Genomic DNA, 17424 nt, shown 5'->3' with positions numbered 1-17424 from the left:
AAGATTAAAAAAAAACAAGGGTTCAAATTTTAACATCGGGGCCCTGATATGAGATTCCAGCTTAATCTCAGGGCCCCGTTTTGTGAATTTTAAGATAAGGCAAAACCTATAAAATCTAAAAACGAGGTTCTTGTTTCTTGTTCTAGGTTCAAATCCTATTTTAACATTAGGACCCTGAGATGAGATTTTAGCTTAACCACAGGGCCCTGGTATATGAACTTTAGGATAAGGGTTGAGGGTGGGGACAGGGAATATAAAGTAAGGGTTCAAATTTTAACATCAGGGCCCTGAGATGAGATTCCAGCTTAACCTCAGGACCCCGTTTTGTGGATTTTAAGATAAGGGTTGGGTTAGGGGAAGGGTTAGGGTTAATCCATCCTGTACTAAGATATAACTCTGCATCGTCCGCATAACAGTGGAAGTTAAGGCCGTGTCTACAAATACTCTGACCCAAAGGAAAGATATAAAGTAGAAAGAGTAACGTCCCAAGGACTGAACCCTGAGGACACCATGCAACACCAGGTGAGGTGAAGGGTTTACATCAGCCGAGTATGACAAACTGTTGCCTATTAGAGAGATATGATGTGAGCCATTGTAGGGCAAAGCCAGAGATGTCTACAGCAGAGAGATGTGACAGGAGCATTTCATGACTAATGGCGTCAAATGCTGCACTTACGATGGGCAATTTAACCAGGACATTGAGATACCCAGGGATCTTTAATGACCACAGAGAGTCACGACTTCCCCTTTATGTTTCATCCAAAGGACAGCGTGATTTTTACAACACAGTGTTCCTGTCACTGCACTGGGGGCACCAGGATCCACACACATACCACAGGGTAAGCGCCCCCTGCTGGCCTCACCAACCTTTTCCTGCAGCAACCCCAGCTTTTTCCTGGTCAGTTCCAGGGCTTTAATGGTCTCTTGGGCACGGCCAGCAGCCGTGTGTCCGCCTGCAGAGAGAGTGTCGACCTCGTCGAGAGATTTACTTACCTTGGCAGTGACATTCGTGTCTCTCGTGGCTCTTCCTATGAAGTCAGTAGATGGATTGGGAGAGCATGGGGGGGTCATGAGGTCGCTGGAAAGGGGTGTGTGGCGCTCCTGATATCTATGCAAAACGCCGAAGGTCCAAGTCTTTAGAGTCCTGGTGCCTCCTGCCTTGTGAGTCATGGACGCTATCCAGTGACTGGAGATGAAGACTGGACTCCTTTGGTGTCTCTTCGGAAAATCCTTGGGCACCGCTGGTTTGACTTTGTGTTGTTCTCGGATTCCTGAATGAGGCACATGACCTGCAGCGTGAGGGAGTGTCAGTTACGGCACTACGGCCATGTGGCGCGATTACCCGAGGGTGATCCTCATTGTTGAGGACCCGAGGGGCTGGAGCAGGCCAAGGGGATGCCCACCTAGCTGTGGCAGATAGAGGGTCATTTCTGGGGTGGTTGGACTGGACTGTGTGTTTGCATGGGGGGCGGAGGGGGATTTGCCAACTGGGGTCCTAAGTCGTTTCATCGTGTGGTGGTTGTGGCAATATGCTGTACCAGTACCTGACTCTCCCAGCCAAGTACTATTAGCTTCAGGTTGATGACCTCCCCTTTCTCTTAAGGGGGTACAATTTTAACATAACCATGAACTACAACAATAAACCCTCACGACAAGGTCCTTCTATCGTCCAATGCAGCAAAAGCAGATGAAATGGTTTGGTGTGAAGATGACAATCCAGAGAACAGCTTCTGTAATGAATGAATGAAGCAGTCCTACACCACTAGTCCTGGGCAGCGAGGGGTGAGATTTCCAGGAGCGCTCACTCCTTTTGAAGATACATGACGACTAATCCACCACACTACCCACAACAGGCAGGCACGAGACGGTCCATTCATCCTAACGGGCACAATCGTCTTCTCACTAGACACGTCGGACAGGTTACACAAAAACACTGATCTCCCGTTGCTCTGCCGGGCCTCCTTTTTAACTTACCCGCTGGCCTTTCTCGTCCCCAGCAGCTCCTGCTCCCGCTTCAGTCATCCAATGATGGTAATACCACCTCAGGGGCTGCTGGGAAATGGATTTCTTCCTGCGGTAGCACTGCTCCAACTTTTACTTCAATTTTCCTTCATTATATACAAAAACCCAAAATCACAACTCAACCCACACTCCAGTGGGGTTTACGTTCATCTATTCAGTGGATTCAGAAAGTAGTTGGACGCCTTCACATTTTGATATGTGGCAGCCTTCTGCTAAATTCACTTCATTTCTTCCACATCAAGTAACAATCAACATCTCTGGCTGACAAAGCAAAAACACTTTAAGGAATTTTTGCAAACTGATTTAAAACTAAACTGAAATATCCCATTGGCTCAAGGATTCAGACCCTTTGCTATGACAAACTTTGGCGTCCGGTGCATCCCATTGTATTGATGATCGGTGAGATGTTTCTACACCTGGTTTGGGGTCCACCTGTGATCAATTCAATTCATTAGAGCTGATTAGGTGCAGCACACAGCTGGCTGTAAAGGTCCCACAGTTGACCAGAACCAAGCCAGAAGCTCACAAGAGCTTAGAGACAGGATTGTGTTGAGCCACAGTTCTGGGGAAGGCTACAAAAAGAAATTCCTACAGCACTGAAATGTCCCAAGAACACGGTCGTCTCTGTAATGCTTAAATGAAAGAAGTTTGGAACAACCCCAACTCTTTCTACAGGTGGCCAAACTGAGCAACTGGGGTAGAAGGGACTTTCTAAGAGAGGTGACCAAGAATGCAATGGTCACACTGGCTGAGCTCCTCAGAACCTTGGGTGGGGATGGGGGAAATTTCTAGAAGGATGACCTGTAGCAGCACTACTAAAATGGACTACAAATCCCAGCATCTTCCAGAGTAGTGTGTCAATTGCCAGTTTTGGCAGTAGTTGTGTTAGGGTTGGGGGTTTGGGCAGCTGAAAAACAAGATAAGGCACAGAACTCAAAAACCTCTAAGAACACCGTGGCCTCCATAATTTAAACGGAAGAAGGTTGGAACAACCACGACTCTTTCTGGAGCGGCCACCTGGCTAAACTGAGCAATCGGAGGAGAAGGGTCTCGCTAACAAAGGTGATGAAGAACCAGATGGTCACACTGGCTCAACCTCCAGAGAACCCATGTGAAGATGGAAGAAACTTCCAGAAGGATAAGCTGTAGCAGTACGACTTAGACCCCTCCACTGGAATTCTGGACTCGCCTTCTTATGCCATCTGCTCCAGCCCTCTCAGCTGCCGTTTTCAGATCTCTCCACAGCTGTTCTATGGGATCTATCCGGACTCGCTGCTGCTCACTTTCCAATGCTTTGTCTTAAACCATTTCTGGGTTCCTTTAGATGCTGGAAGACCCATAAACCTTTGACGGGAGACCCAGCTTTCTGACAGTGGGCCCTACCCAGTGCTCCAAAATTCCAATCAAGGCATCCAGTGCCAAAAGCAGCAAAGCAACCTCAAAATATCTGTGAACCTCCACCATGTTTGACCACTGGGACTGTGTTCGTTATTTTGAAGGCGCCATTTTGTTTTCTACAAAAAGTACAATGACGTGCTTCACCAAAAACCTCTATTTTGTTCTCATCTGTCCACAGAATGTTCCCCCCAGAAGGATGCTGGCTTCTTCAAGGACTGCCTTTTTTTTTTTTTTGGTTAAATGTCTTTGCGTCAGCAGTGGGACCCTCCAGGGTCTCTTACCACAGTGTCCCATTTCAGAGAGATGGCGATGGTCAGTGCATGTTGACACCGGTGTACCCCGTGTCTGGAGCTCCGCTTGAATTTGGAAGTTGACGGAGGTTCTTTATCCTCTTTTGTTGCAATCTTCAATCAGTTTTTCTCTTCAACGTAGGTCAGCTACAAAGCCATGGGCTGTAAAAAACTTAAAGATGTTGGTGCACATCATCATCATCATCATCAAAAGAAATCATTAAGATCTTTGGAGATGGACGTGTAGCCTTGAGATTGTCCATGCTTTTATATAATTTGAGTTCTCAGATCCTCTGACACTTCTTGGCTCTTCTTTCTTGTCTCCATGCTCAGTGTGATACACAAAGACCGAGTACACTTTTCTCCATTTTCTATATTTCCAGTACCTCATACTTACCACAGGTGAAATTAAAGGAGCATCACATGATTGAAATTCGATTATTTCTAACAATTTTGAAAAGGTGACAATTTTGTCCAGTTCATTTCTGGAGTTCTGTGCGGAATGACATCAAATTTGGCATTTTTGTCTCTGCTTTTGTGTTGTTTCAATGCAAACGTGAAGACCAACACATTTAGAACTGAAACAATTGGCTGGGAGAAGTGGCACACTTTCTAAAAAAAAGTGCAGGGGGTGTCCGAATTTTTGGTCTTGACTGTGTAGAACGTTTCTTGTCTCTGGGAGTGGGCTGGGTGTGTTCTTGACAATCCCAAATAAAATATCACTCTTTTTATAGCAAGAATCTGAAAGTCCTGTGCCTGAAAAATTATAGGGACGCCCACAACACTCTAGAGTTTCTGCATGGGACAGCAGTGTTCAGCTCCCTAGATCTGAAGTCCAGGTATTTGCAGGTGAAGACAGGGCGGGACATTATTGAAGAGATGGAGTCATCACCCTGGAAGGACTTTTCCAGGTTTAAGAGATGCCCTTTGGACTTAAAAACATTGGTCGGGGCATCATTTCAAAGGCTAATGGAACACGTCCTCTAGGGTCTCATTGAGAAGATGTGCTTTGTCGCTAATCGACAATATTATCATTTTGATTTCCTGGCTCACCAAAATCTGTCATAGCCATGAATTAGAACACTTATTTCTTCCAAAAAAACATCAAATCAAGTTTTGAAAGTCCCTAAAGTCTTAATGTCCACCACACTACTTGGTTGCTTATTCCAAGTGTTTATCGTTCTTTGTTTAAAGAAAAACTTCCTAATGTTAGTGCAAAATTTACCCTTAACAAGTTTCCAACTGTGTCCCCGTGTTCTTGATGAACTCATTTTAAAGTCACCATCTCGATCCAATGGACTAAATCTCTTCATAATTTTAAAACCTTCAATCAGGTCCCCTCTTCATCTCCATTAAAGGCTCAGCTCTTTTAATCTTTCCACATAACTCATCCCCTGTAATCAGCCTAGTCACTCTTCTCTGGACTGTCTCTTCTGCTGTTTGTAGCCTGGAGACCTAAACTGCAGACAGGATTCCAGATGATGCCTCACCAGTGTGTTATAAAGACTTGAGCAGAACCTCCTGTGACTTGTACTCCACACATCAAGGCGCTATATACCCTGACATTGTTAGCCTTCTTAGCTTAGAGTTCACTACAACTACTAAATCCTTCTCATATGGTGGACTCTGATTTTCCAAACCTAATATTTTTACTTCCAATGTGTAATACTTTACATTAAATTTCATCTTCCACAAATCTGCCCAAGCCTGTCTGCTATCCAAGTCCTTCTGTAAAGATATAACAGATTCCAAATTATCTGCTAATCCACCTATCTTGGTATCATCTGCAAACTTAACCATCTTATTACTTATATTCCCATCTAAATCATTTATACAGTCATGGCCGAAATTATCGGCACCCCTGGAATTTTCCCAGAAAATTATTGTAATTACAAATGTTTTTGTACACACGTGTTTATTTCCTTTATGTGCATTGGAACAACACAGAGAAAAAAAGCCAAATCTGACATCATGTCACACAGAACTCCAAAAATGGGCCAGACAAAATTATTGGCACCCTTTCAAAATTGTGGGTAAATCGTTTTATTTCAAGCATACGATGCTCGTTTGAACTCACCTGTGGCAAGAAACAGGTGCTGGCAATATAGCAATCACACCTGAAGTCAGTTAAAATGGAGAAACGTTGACTCAACCTTTCTGGTGTGTGTCCGAGTGTGCCACACTAAGCATGGAGAACCGAAAGAAGAGCAGAGAATTGTCTGAGGACTTGAGAACAAAAATTTTGGAAAAATATCCACAATCTCAAGGCTACAAGTCCATCTCCAGAGATCTTCATATTCCTTTGTCCACTGTGCGCAACATAAGAAGTTCACAACACATGGCACTGTAGCTAATCTCCCTGGACGTGGACGGAAGAGAAAAATTGATAAAAGACTGCAACGAAGGATAGTCCGAATGGTGGATAAACAACCTCAATCAACTTCAAAACATATTCAAGCTGTTCTGCAGACTCAGGGTGAAACAGTGTCAGCTCGAAATATCCGTCAACATCTGAACGAAATGAAATGCTATGGCAGGAGAGCCAGGAGGACCCCACTGCTGACACAAACATAAAAAAACCAGACTGGAGTTTGCCAAAATGTACTTGAGGAAGCCAAAATCCTTCTGGGCGAACGTCTTGTGGACAGATGAGACCAAGGTAGAGCTTTTTGGTAAAACTCATCATTCTACTGTTTACAGAAAACGGAATGAGGCCTACGAAGAAAAGAACACAGTACCTACAGTCAAACATGGTGGAGGTTCTAAGATGTTTTGGGGATGTTTTGCTGCCTCTGGCACTGGATAGATAGATAGATAGATATGAAAGTCACTATAGATAGATACAGTGCATCCAGAAAGTATTCACAGCGCATCACTTTTTCCACATTTTGTTATGTTACAGCCTTATTCCAAAATGGATTAAATTCATTTTTTTCCTCAGAATTCTACACACAACACCCCGTAATGACCATCCATCCATCCATTTTCCAACCCGCTGAATCCGAACACAGGGTCACGGGGGTCTGCTGGAGCCAATCCCAGCCAACACAGGGCACAAGGCAGGAAACAATCCTGGGCAGGGTGCCAACCCACCGCAGGACACACACAAACACACCCACACACCAAGCACACACTAGGGCCAATTTAGAATCGCCAATCCACCTAACCTGAACGTCTTTGGAATATGGGAGGAAACCCACGCAGACACGGGGAGAACATGCAAACTCCACGCAGGGAGGACCCGGGAATCGAACCCAGGTCCCCAGATCTCCCAACTGCGAGGCAGCAGCGCTACCCACTGCGCCACCGTGCCGCCCCCCCCGTAATGACAACGTGAAAAAAGTTTACTTGAAGTTTTTGCAAATTTATTAAAAATAAAAAAACTGAGAAATCCCATGTCCATAAGTATTCACAGCCTTTGCTCAATACTTTGTCGATGCTCCTTTGGCAGCAATTCCAGCCTCAAGTCTTGTTGAATATGATGCCACAAGCTTGGCACACCTATCCTTGGCCAGTTTCGCCCATTCCTCTTTGCAGCACCTCTCAAGCTCCATCAGGTTGGATGGGAAGCGTCGGTGCACAGCCATTTTAAGATCTCTCCAGAGATGTTCAATGGGATTCAAGTCTGGGCTCTGGCTGGGCCACTCAAGGACATTCACAGAGTTGTCCTGAAGCCACTCCTTTGATATCTTGGCTGTGTGCTCAGGGTCGTTGTCCTGCTGAAAGATGAACCGTCGCCCCAGTCTGAGGTCAAGAGTGCTCTGGAGCAGGTTTTCATCCAGGATGTCTCTGTACATTGCTGCAGTCATCTTTCCCTTTATCCTGACAAGTCTCCCAGTTCCTGCCGCTTAAAAACATCCCCACAGCATGATGCTGCCACCACCATGCTTCACTGTAGGGATGGTATTGGCCTGGTGATGAGCAGTGCCTGGTTTCCTCCAAACGTGACGCCTGGCATTCACACCAAAGAGTTCAATCTTTGTCTCATCAGACCAGAGAATTTTCTCTCTCATGGTCTGAGAGTCCTTCAGGTGCCTTTTGGCAAACTCCAGGCGGGCTGCCATGTGCCTTTTACTAAGGAGTGGCTTCCGTCTGGCCACTCTACCATACAGGCCCGATTGGTGGATTGCTGCAGAGATGGTTGTCCTTCTGGAAGGTTCTCCTCTCTCCACAGAGGACCTCTGGAGCTCTGACAGAGTGACCATCGGGTTCTTGGTCACCTCCCTGACTAAGGCCCTTCTCCTCCGATCGCTCGGTTTAGATGGCCGGCCAGCTCTAGGAAGAGTCCTGGTGGTTTCAAACTTCTTCCACTTACGGATGATGGAGGCCACTGTGCTCATTGGGACCTTCAAAGCAGCAGAAATTTTTCTGTAACCTTCCCCAGATTTGTGCCTCGAGACAATCCTGTCTCAGAGGTCTATAGACAATTCCTTTGACTTCATGCTTGGTTTGTGCTCTGACATGAACGGTCAACTGTGGGACCTTCTATAGACAAGTGTGTGCCTTTCCAAATTATGTCCAAGCAACTGAATTTACCACAGGTGGACTCCAATGAAGCTGCAGAAACATCTCAAGGATGATCAGGGGAAACAGGATGCACCTGAGCTCAATTTTGAGCTTCATGGCAAAGGCTGTGAATACTTATGTACATGGGATTTCTCAATTTTTTTAATAAATTTGCAAAAACCTCAAGTAAACTTTTTTCACGTTGTCATTATGGGGTGTTGTGTGTAGAATTCTGAGGAAAAAAATGAATTTAATCTATTTTGGAATAAGGCTGTAAGATAACAAAATGTGGAAAAAGCGATGTGCTGTGAATACTTTCCAGATGCACTGTAGATAGATAGATACTTTATTAATCCCAAGGGGAAATTCACATACTCCAGCAGCAGCATACTGATACAAAAAACAATATTACATTAAAGAGTAATAAAAATGCAGGTAAAAACAGACAATAACTTTGTATAATGTTAACATTAACCCTCCAGGGTGGAATTGACGAGTCGCATAGTGTGGCGGAGGAACGATCTCCTCAGTCTGTCAGTGGAGCAGGAGGGTGACAGCAGTCTGTCACTGAAGCTGCTCCTCTGTCTGGAGATGATCCTGTTCAGTGGATGCAGTGGATTCTCCATGATTGACAGGAGTCTGCTCAGCGCCTGTCACTCTGCCACGGATGTCAAACTGTCCAGCTTCGTGCCTACCATAGAGCCTGCCTTCCTCACCAGTTTGTCCAGGCGTGAGGCATCCTTCTTCTTAATGCTGCCTCCCCAGCACACCATCGCGTAGAAGAGGGCGCTCTCCACAACTGTCTGATAGAACATCTGCAGCATCTTACTGCAGATGTTGAAGGATGCCAGTCTTCTAAGGAAGTATAACCGGCTCTGTCCTGTCTTGCACAGAGCATCAGTATTGGCAGTCCAGTCCAGTTTATCATCCAACTGCACTCCCAGGTAGTTTTGCTGGTGTTCAGGTGTAGGTGGTTTGAGTCGCACCATTTAACAAAGTCCTTGATGAGGTTCCTATATTCCTCCTCCTGCCCACGATAGCAGTGTCGTCAGCGAACTTTTGCATGTGGCAGGACTCCGAGTTGTATTGGAAGTCCGATGTATATAGGCTGAACAGGACCGGAGAAAGTACAGTCCCCTGCAGCGCTCCTGTGTTGCTGACCACAATGTCAGACCTGCAGTTCCAAAGACGCACATACTGAAGTCTGTTTGTAAGATACTCCCCGATCCATGCCACCAGGTATGAATCTACTCCCATCTCTGTCAGCTTGTTCCTAAGGACCAGAGGTTGGGATGGCGTTGAAGGTGCTAGAGAAGTCCAGAAACATAATTCTTACAGCACCACTGCCTCTGTCTAAGTGGGAGAGTGATCGGTGTAGCATATAGATGATGGCATCCTCCGCTCCCACCTTCTCCTGGTATGCAAACTGCAGAGGGTTGAGGGCGTGGTGGACCTGTGGCCTCAGGTGGTGAAGCAGCAGCCGCTCCATGGTCTTCATCACATGTGATGTCAAAGTGACAGCCCGGAAGTCGTTCAGCTCACTAGGACATGATACCTTTGGGACTGGGGCGATGCAAGATGTTTTCCAAAGCCTCGGGACTCTGCCCTGTTCCAGGCTCAGGTTGAAGATGCCTGTAGAGGACTCCCCAGTTCCAACGCACAGACTTTCAGCAGTCGTGGCGATATTCTATATATTCTATTCTAAATCCGATTTAACACTTCTGGAGAGATCTCAAAATTGCTGTTGAGAGAAGGCGCCCTTCAAATCTGAGAGACCTTGAGCAGTTTGCAAAAGAAGAAGAGTGGTCGGAAATTCCAGTTGAGAGGTGTAACAAGCTTGTTGAAGGTTATAGGAAGCGCTTGATTTCAGTTATTTTTTCCAAAGGGCGTGCAACCAAATATTAAGTAGAGGGTGCCAATAATTTTGTCCAGCCCGGTTTTTGAGTTTTGTGTGACATGATGTCCGCTTTGACTTTTTTTCTGTTTTTTTGTGTTGTTCCAATGCACATAAAGGAAATAAATGTGTATACCAAAACATTTGTAATTGCAACAATTTTCTGGGAGAAATGGTGCATTTTCAAGGAAAATTCCAGGGGTGCCGATAATTTCGGCCATGACTGTATTTATTAAAAATAGCAGCAGTCCTAGCACTGCCCCCTGCTGGTCACCGGCTCTACCTAATGAGGAGGCTTTGGTTGTTTAATTTTATGCAGGAAAATGATGACAATGTTTTATCACTCTGTAGTGGAGAGTGTGGTGTTTTTTGCAGCTGTGAGCTGGGGCAGTGTGGTGAAGACAGCTGATCACAACAGGCTTAACAAGCTGATTAAAAAGGCTGGTTCTGTCCTAGGCATCATATTAGAGGATCTGACAGAGGTGTCCGAGAGGAGAATGCTGAAAAAGCTTCTCAGTATCATGGACAACCCCTCTCACACCATGCACGCCTCCTTGAGGAACCATCAGAGCACACACAGCAAAAGACTCCTTGCCCCCAAATGCAGAACCGAACACCACAGATCTTTTCTACCTGTGGCAATAAGGCCTTATAACTCCTCTTCGTTCTGTAGGTGATCTTTTTCAGCCTTTACGGCGGTATGTTAGTCCCATCCTGTCATCACAAGCAGCTAGCTCATTTTACTCAGGCACAAGTACTAAGTCACTTTTCATAACCTACACTAATAATCTGTATTTAATAATAATCTGTTATATTTTTGTATATTTGCACAATTGTCATATGCTGTCGTATTTTTGTACATTTGCACAACTGTCATATTTTTGTATATTTGCACAATTACTATTTTTCTCTTTTTAAATCTTCATTGTACTATCTTTATTTCTCTTGTTGCACTGAACATGCCAAATGACATAAGAATTTCCCTGGGGATGAATAAAGTTCTTATCTTAACAACTGCCAATTCTGATGAGGTTCTCCACGCCATCACCCTTGGCTTCCTGTGTCTGGGCCAATTCAGCACCCATCTAAAAACATCACCCTGAACTGCCACTTCTTTTCATTTGATGCCCAACCTCTCATGTGGCACCTTGATATATAATATCATAAGATCTACTCTGGTCATATTCTTTTGTTGCCTCCTCATAGAATTCCAGCTTGTAAGTAAAATACGACCTCCCTCTTCTGCCCAATGCTGACTCCTCAGTCAAACTCCTGTTCTTGTCATGTGCTGCTCAATTTTATCCTTAATAATTCCTCCCATTAATTTTCCTGTGATGCCTGTTAAGCTTACTGGCCTATAGTTTCTTGGGTCTACCCGGTCACCCTTTTTTATATAACAGGATATTTGCCATGTTCCAGTCCTTTGGAATCTCTCCAGTGCGCAGTGACTTCCTAAAATATGTGTCGAGGGTTTATATCTGTACTTGTTAGCCTCCTTAAAAACTCGAGGGTAAATATTATCTGGTCCTGGTGATTTGTTTGATTTCAGCCTATTTAATCTGAGCAGTACTCCTCCTTCTACAATTTCCAAATCCCTCAGTACCTCCTTAGTAGTCCCTGTTACCTCTGGGAGGTTATCCACTTGCTCACTTGCAAACACCTCAGAAAAATGTAAGTTTAGGGCATCCGCTATTTCACTGTCTGTATCTTTTCAATTCCCACTTCGCAGTCATTAGTATTATATGCCTTATAAAGCAGTTTATTCCTTTGCAGCTATTTTTAATTCTTTATTAATCCACTGTGGGTTTTTCTTTTTAATTTCCTATTAATTCCAAATTTAGGTATGTATCTGTCCTGCATTATGTAGACAACATTTTTAAACCTGTTCCACTGCTCCTCGACTGTCTCCACACTTCACAGCTTATCCCAGTCTATCCTCCTTAGACTTTGTCGCATCTGTTCAAAATTTGCCCTACCAAAGTGCAACTTAAGAACTTCATTGCTCAGAGTCACATGATAAAATATCGATTCATTTCATCTGGGCCTGTGCACCGGTCACAGTGCATACACCTACACACCAGAAACAAGAAGCACTTATACAGGCATGAAAAAACAAACAAAAAAAAGTGCAATAACCCACCCAAATAAACCCTGATGCCGTAGATACAATTCACAAGTAATTCACACACATAAACACAGTCCAGTTACCAGATGCAGATGCTGGCAATGACAAATGCCCAAATGAACAGCTTTCTGGAAATGCTGCAAATTTTGTCCTACCGCAACACAAATGTCCGGAGATGATCTGTCATGGATAGAGTTCGCTCCGAGACTATGATTCCTAACCAAACAGAAGCCTCACAAACACACCAGTACACAAATCCAGAGCGGAGCTGTAACCCTTGAGAAAGATGACCATTGTAATCCAGAAAGACAAATGGGGCAGAAGGCTTTATGATAAACAGACACAAAAGACAATCAGAATCCTCCTTGGACTCCATTTTAATCCCAATGCCAATCTTGTTCTTCTCCCAATGGCACTTGCAAGGCAAGCAAAGACAGTCTGGTGGTGCTGTGATCCCAGGGGCTGCTGGGATTTTGATTGCTTTATGTAGGCAGTCCCTTTGTCACACATAACAGGACCATTTCGAGTTGCCAATTAACTTAACATATATATATGCTTAGAAGTTCTAATGGTCTCAACATGTCCTTAGACCCTGTACTATTCATGCCTTAGAAGTTACTGTGGCAGATTACACCCAGAAAGAAAAATAAGGAAAACAGGTACCCAAAGAATGAGGTCACTGCACATCTGCAATGTGTTTCAGCTTTGATTAAACACCCGAGGCAAAAGAAACGCGAAAAGTTAAGAGTCAAGTCATATACATCCAAGTGTATTAGAAATTTTGCATATGTACAGTATTTATATATAAATAGTCTCAAATGGAATGTACAACAAAGCAAGGCAAGGCGGCAGGCTGCAGGTACTGCTTGGACAGCCTGGCGGCTTTTAGATCAGACATCCCATCATGGACAGCAGCAACAGGACATGCAGGATTTGTACGTTACATCCCCGCTTTTGGTGTTGAAAAACCCAAACTGTACCTTCTTTATTTGGATTTTAGCAAATTCCCCCTTTTTTGTTTTAAAAAAAAAAAAATGTGATGAAGGGAAAAGGAAATAGAACTATACCCCCCCGCCACTCCACGGACACACAAAAAAAGGTTACATTCTGAGAGATGCTGGCCACCATGACAAGAAGTGATCGGTAAACCGAAATAAAACAATACTGAGTCACACATTAGTCCACATTCTCGTGTTCAGATAGTCGGTTGGGTCTTTTAAACAACAGGCCCGTTAAACCCCTTTACTTCTCTTCTAAACTGTTTTTCTTGGTGAAAGTTATGGCAGATGAAACCTAAATACTTCGGGCATGCTCATTACAGTCAATTTTTAACATCAAAATATTTGATGTGAGTAGTTTTTTGAGGCAGAAAACCTCCAATTTTTGCCGGTGAAGTGTTTTCATTTCCAATTGTCATACTTAAAGACTACAATACACCAAATTTTTGCCAGCTGAAGCTCCGTGCGTCTGTGTATCCCATTAAAAAAAAAAAAAATGTCCAGTCTGATGCCCACAGATCAAATTTCACTTACGGGACGGAGTGCTGGGAGAATTTCTACAATGAAACGTGAATAACTGAAGTGCAAGGGTTGACCCAGGTGCATCGTTTTAGTGTGTGAAAAGCCATTTTCACAGCCATTGATTCACCCCCTCCGCTCCAAGTGGGAGAAATCCCGGTAACGTTGACTTTCCTTTGTGATTCCAGTGTTACTGACAGAGATGCTATAACACCGTTTTACCAGCGTCTGGGTTTCTGATGGGGCGAGGTGGAACAGGATTCACAAGTGTACCCACAGTTTCCTCATCATGGAGTAAAGAGGATCTGAACCCTTGACAGCATATTTTCAATAAAAAAAAGTTAATACTCCTGATTTCTCCCCCAATCATTATATAACATACATTTTATATAAATTAATCATTGTTAATGGGTAATTTCTTTCGTTACTAAACAGAAAGATTATGGTGTCCCTCTAAGCCAGAATGATTTCCAATTTTAGCCCAAATTTGTCCTAAAACCCAAAAAAATGCAAGTATCCCCATGTCAATGAGAGTGAAGGATCTCTATTTACATTATAGGATACATCAATACAAACCTTTTGATGTAAACAGTTGCCTTAAAAAAAGTGAAGTCTTAGAATAAAAACACTGCAACAACAGTGATGTCAGAAACTCAGAGCTGACGCCCTGCTGTTCACTGGCGCTCCACGCAAAGAAAATCCACGGCATGACAGAAGTTGAGTGAATCGATTTGCATCAGTTCCAGTGCGAAGGGGCTCCCGAAATTGAGGGGCGTATAATACCTCTTGGTGAAGGTTTTGACCCAAACCACGACATCTTAGAAAGATAGAAACAGAGAGTGAGAGATGAGTTTCAAAGATGGCAACCATGACAAGACTAATATACTCCTTTTTATCCTCCTCCTTTAGATATGAAATTATATCATAATCCAACTCTACTCAGGAATTCACTCAGGGTGTTGCTCCCCACCACAGTGGCTATCCTGTTTGAGATGATATCACTGGGTTACAGACATGAGTGGTGGAACTTGCAGTGACTTACACTCATCTCGGTAAGGTTTGTGCCTCTGTCCGGAAAGTAGCTCTGTGGTTTCACAGCAGATCACTTCCTACCAGTCATGAACTGGAGACCATCAGGTTACTAAGAAGTTCTCCCATCTCATTGGGTAATAAGGGACTTCTGGCTGCTGGAGGACGGATATCTCTAAGTTGTATGGTAGAACTTTCTGTTGGACTGTCCAGCAACCCATGTTTGATCCCCACTGTCAATATTTCTGGGAAAGGGCCATGGAGGGCTACACTATGAGTAAATTCCTATCACAGAGTTATACAAGTTCTTGTACAGTAGAACACGTAAAAGGATGTCACTACTCTCATATGGCTAAATGTCAATGAATATGTCCACATAGGACCTGGATATTATAGAAATTTAAACTATGAGTATTGGAAGCCTTAATTAAATTGAACCGTATATTGGAATAGGTAGCTTCAGCATGTAAAGAGTGTAACTGATTATTAAAAGCTAAAGCCCATACCATTTCTCTAAAATCTGGAAGGCCACCACTAGTTACAAAAGCGAGGTTTTGAAATGTGCCAAGTAAATAAGAGATGGACACCCCTGTGGCCAGAAAGCAGCAATACGTGAATTTCTAAGATCGAAAGATAATGGTGGAAAGGTAACTATGTCCTTTAGGAGATTTTTTGTGCCCATTAAGCACAAGAAGTCATTGGCAAACTTTTCAAGTCAGAGTGAAGGAATGTGACAGGTAAACAGAAGATGGTGTTGCTCCTTAGGCCAACCGGCCAATATGTCCTTTGGGTCAAGGTAATGGTGGCCGATGGCGATTACATCCGTTTAGAACCTTATCAATGTTTAGAAAACACTGGTGACTAGGCAAAAACACAGGAATGTTAGAGTCAGATAATGATGAAGAAAAATATACAGAGTGAGGCAATCTTATGGTAAGAAATTGTATTAAAACAAGGTATTGCCAGGCTTATGAGGCTCACTTCATTGAACTGGGTCAGCTTTGCCTAAATTCTGATTGCCCATTTAGAAACTCTATGTACTTTATTCCAAGAGAGAACAAATCTTTCTCTACAACATTATCTGCCCACTTTCATAAGACCACACTTAAATTGGAGCAAGAGTCTAGGCCACTGGACACATGTATCTGTCCTCACCTTATAGTCTAAAGTCTCCTTGAGCATGTCCTCTTCCTCCCGGGTAAAGTTCAGCAACACAGACACAGCTTTTATTAACTGGTAGGCCTGCGGACAAATCAAGACAATGGAAAGCTCAAATATCTAATGAATGAAGAATAAGCATCTCTCTATTAATGGTAATTCAACATCCTACAAATTGGAGCAGACCATTCCGTCCACTGTGAGCTTATTTCATTAACTAATGATGAAACTGTCTCCAATTCAGCAACTCAATATTTTGTGAAGAAGCGCTGCCTGACCTTCAGTCTGTTTATTTCCACCAGTTTCCTAGAGTGGAGTTGGATCCACTTTATCTATTCTACCTGAGCATTTCAAAGCCCTGGATTAGGTCTCCACACAATCTCTTCTGCAAGGAACCACATAGGTTTAATTCCAGATATTACACTACTGGGGTGGGGATGACCAAAACCCCCCAACAAACAAGGTGGAAAACTGGAACATACTTACATACCAAAAGAGTGAAGGCTGTTATTGCAGTAAAAGGGGTCTTCTTCTTCAGTTAAATATCAAATGGAAATGTATTGTTACATCCTAAGAATTCATATTCAAAGTACCGAATGGATACATATGTGTACAAATCTTTTGTCATGCAGAAAATTAGGAAGACTTTCAAGGGGAGTGAATACTTTTGCATGTCACTGTTTATATAGGTTTGGGCCCCTTGGTGAATCGAGCCATATTTAATACACTGGAACCTTGGGTCACGACCGTAATTCGTTCCTAAACTCTGGTCGCAACCCGATTTGGTCGTGACCCGAAGTAATTTCCCCCATAGGATTGTATGTAAATACAATTAATCCGTTCCAGACCGTATGAACTGTATGTAAATATATATATTTTTTAAGTTTTTAAGCACAAATGCAGTTAATTATACCACAAAATTCACAGTATAATAGTAAACTAAATGTAAAAACATTGAATAACACTGAGAAAAACTTGAACAGAGAAAACTAACATTGCAAGAATTCACGCTACAGCCTTACGAACCGCTCACTGTAAACACTTTTTTTTTAATGAGTTTTAAGCACAGGGAAAAAATAACATTTAAAAAATCCTTAATTTATACAAAAACTAACCATAAACAACCAAGAAAACTAACCTTGCATGAGTCAAGTTCTGGCATGAAGAAGTGAGCAGGAAGCTGGGTGGAGAGGAGATTACAGTTTTGATGTAAAGTCCCTCTGCGCGATGCATGTCTGACTGAGAACAATGTACTGTATACGGTTAGACTGAACACGTGCGTAAATCACCGGCACGTACAAACCGGAAGGGAAACTGGCTTGTTCGTCACCTGAGTGTGTGGTCGTGAACAGGTGCAAAAGTTCGGCGAAATTTTTGGTCATAACCCGATCTGTACGTGATCCGGGACGCTTGTGACCCGAGGTTCCACTGTATGTATATTTAAAATCAAATAATGGATGGTCCACCTTGGATTTCTTATTGTGC

The 17424-nt window shown here is 43.4% G+C and overlaps 1 protein-coding gene across 2 annotated transcripts in view; it reads right to left on the bottom strand.

Moving 5' to 3' along the window:
• Window positions 1–12983: 12983 nt before the first annotated feature.
• Window positions 12984–17424, bottom strand: part of golga1 (golgin A1) — a 119930-nt gene continuing 115489 nt past the window's right edge. For both annotated transcript variants that reach the window (XM_028809141.2, XM_051931975.1), the window contains exons 23-24: window positions 15937–16023; window positions 12984–14569 (exon numbers count right to left, since the gene is read on the bottom strand). In XM_028809141.2, coding sequence (XP_028664974.2) covers window positions 14489–14569; window positions 15937–16023 — 168 coding nt within the window. In that variant the 3' untranslated portion in view covers window positions 12984–14488. The remainder of the gene's footprint in view (window positions 14570–15936; window positions 16024–17424) is intronic.

This window comes from Erpetoichthys calabaricus, chromosome 9, assembly GCF_900747795.2.
Source record: "Erpetoichthys calabaricus chromosome 9, fErpCal1.3, whole genome shotgun sequence".
Taxonomy (NCBI): domain Eukaryota; kingdom Metazoa; phylum Chordata; class Cladistia; order Polypteriformes; family Polypteridae; genus Erpetoichthys; species Erpetoichthys calabaricus.
This window is presented reverse-complemented; position numbering and strand designations above follow the sequence as displayed.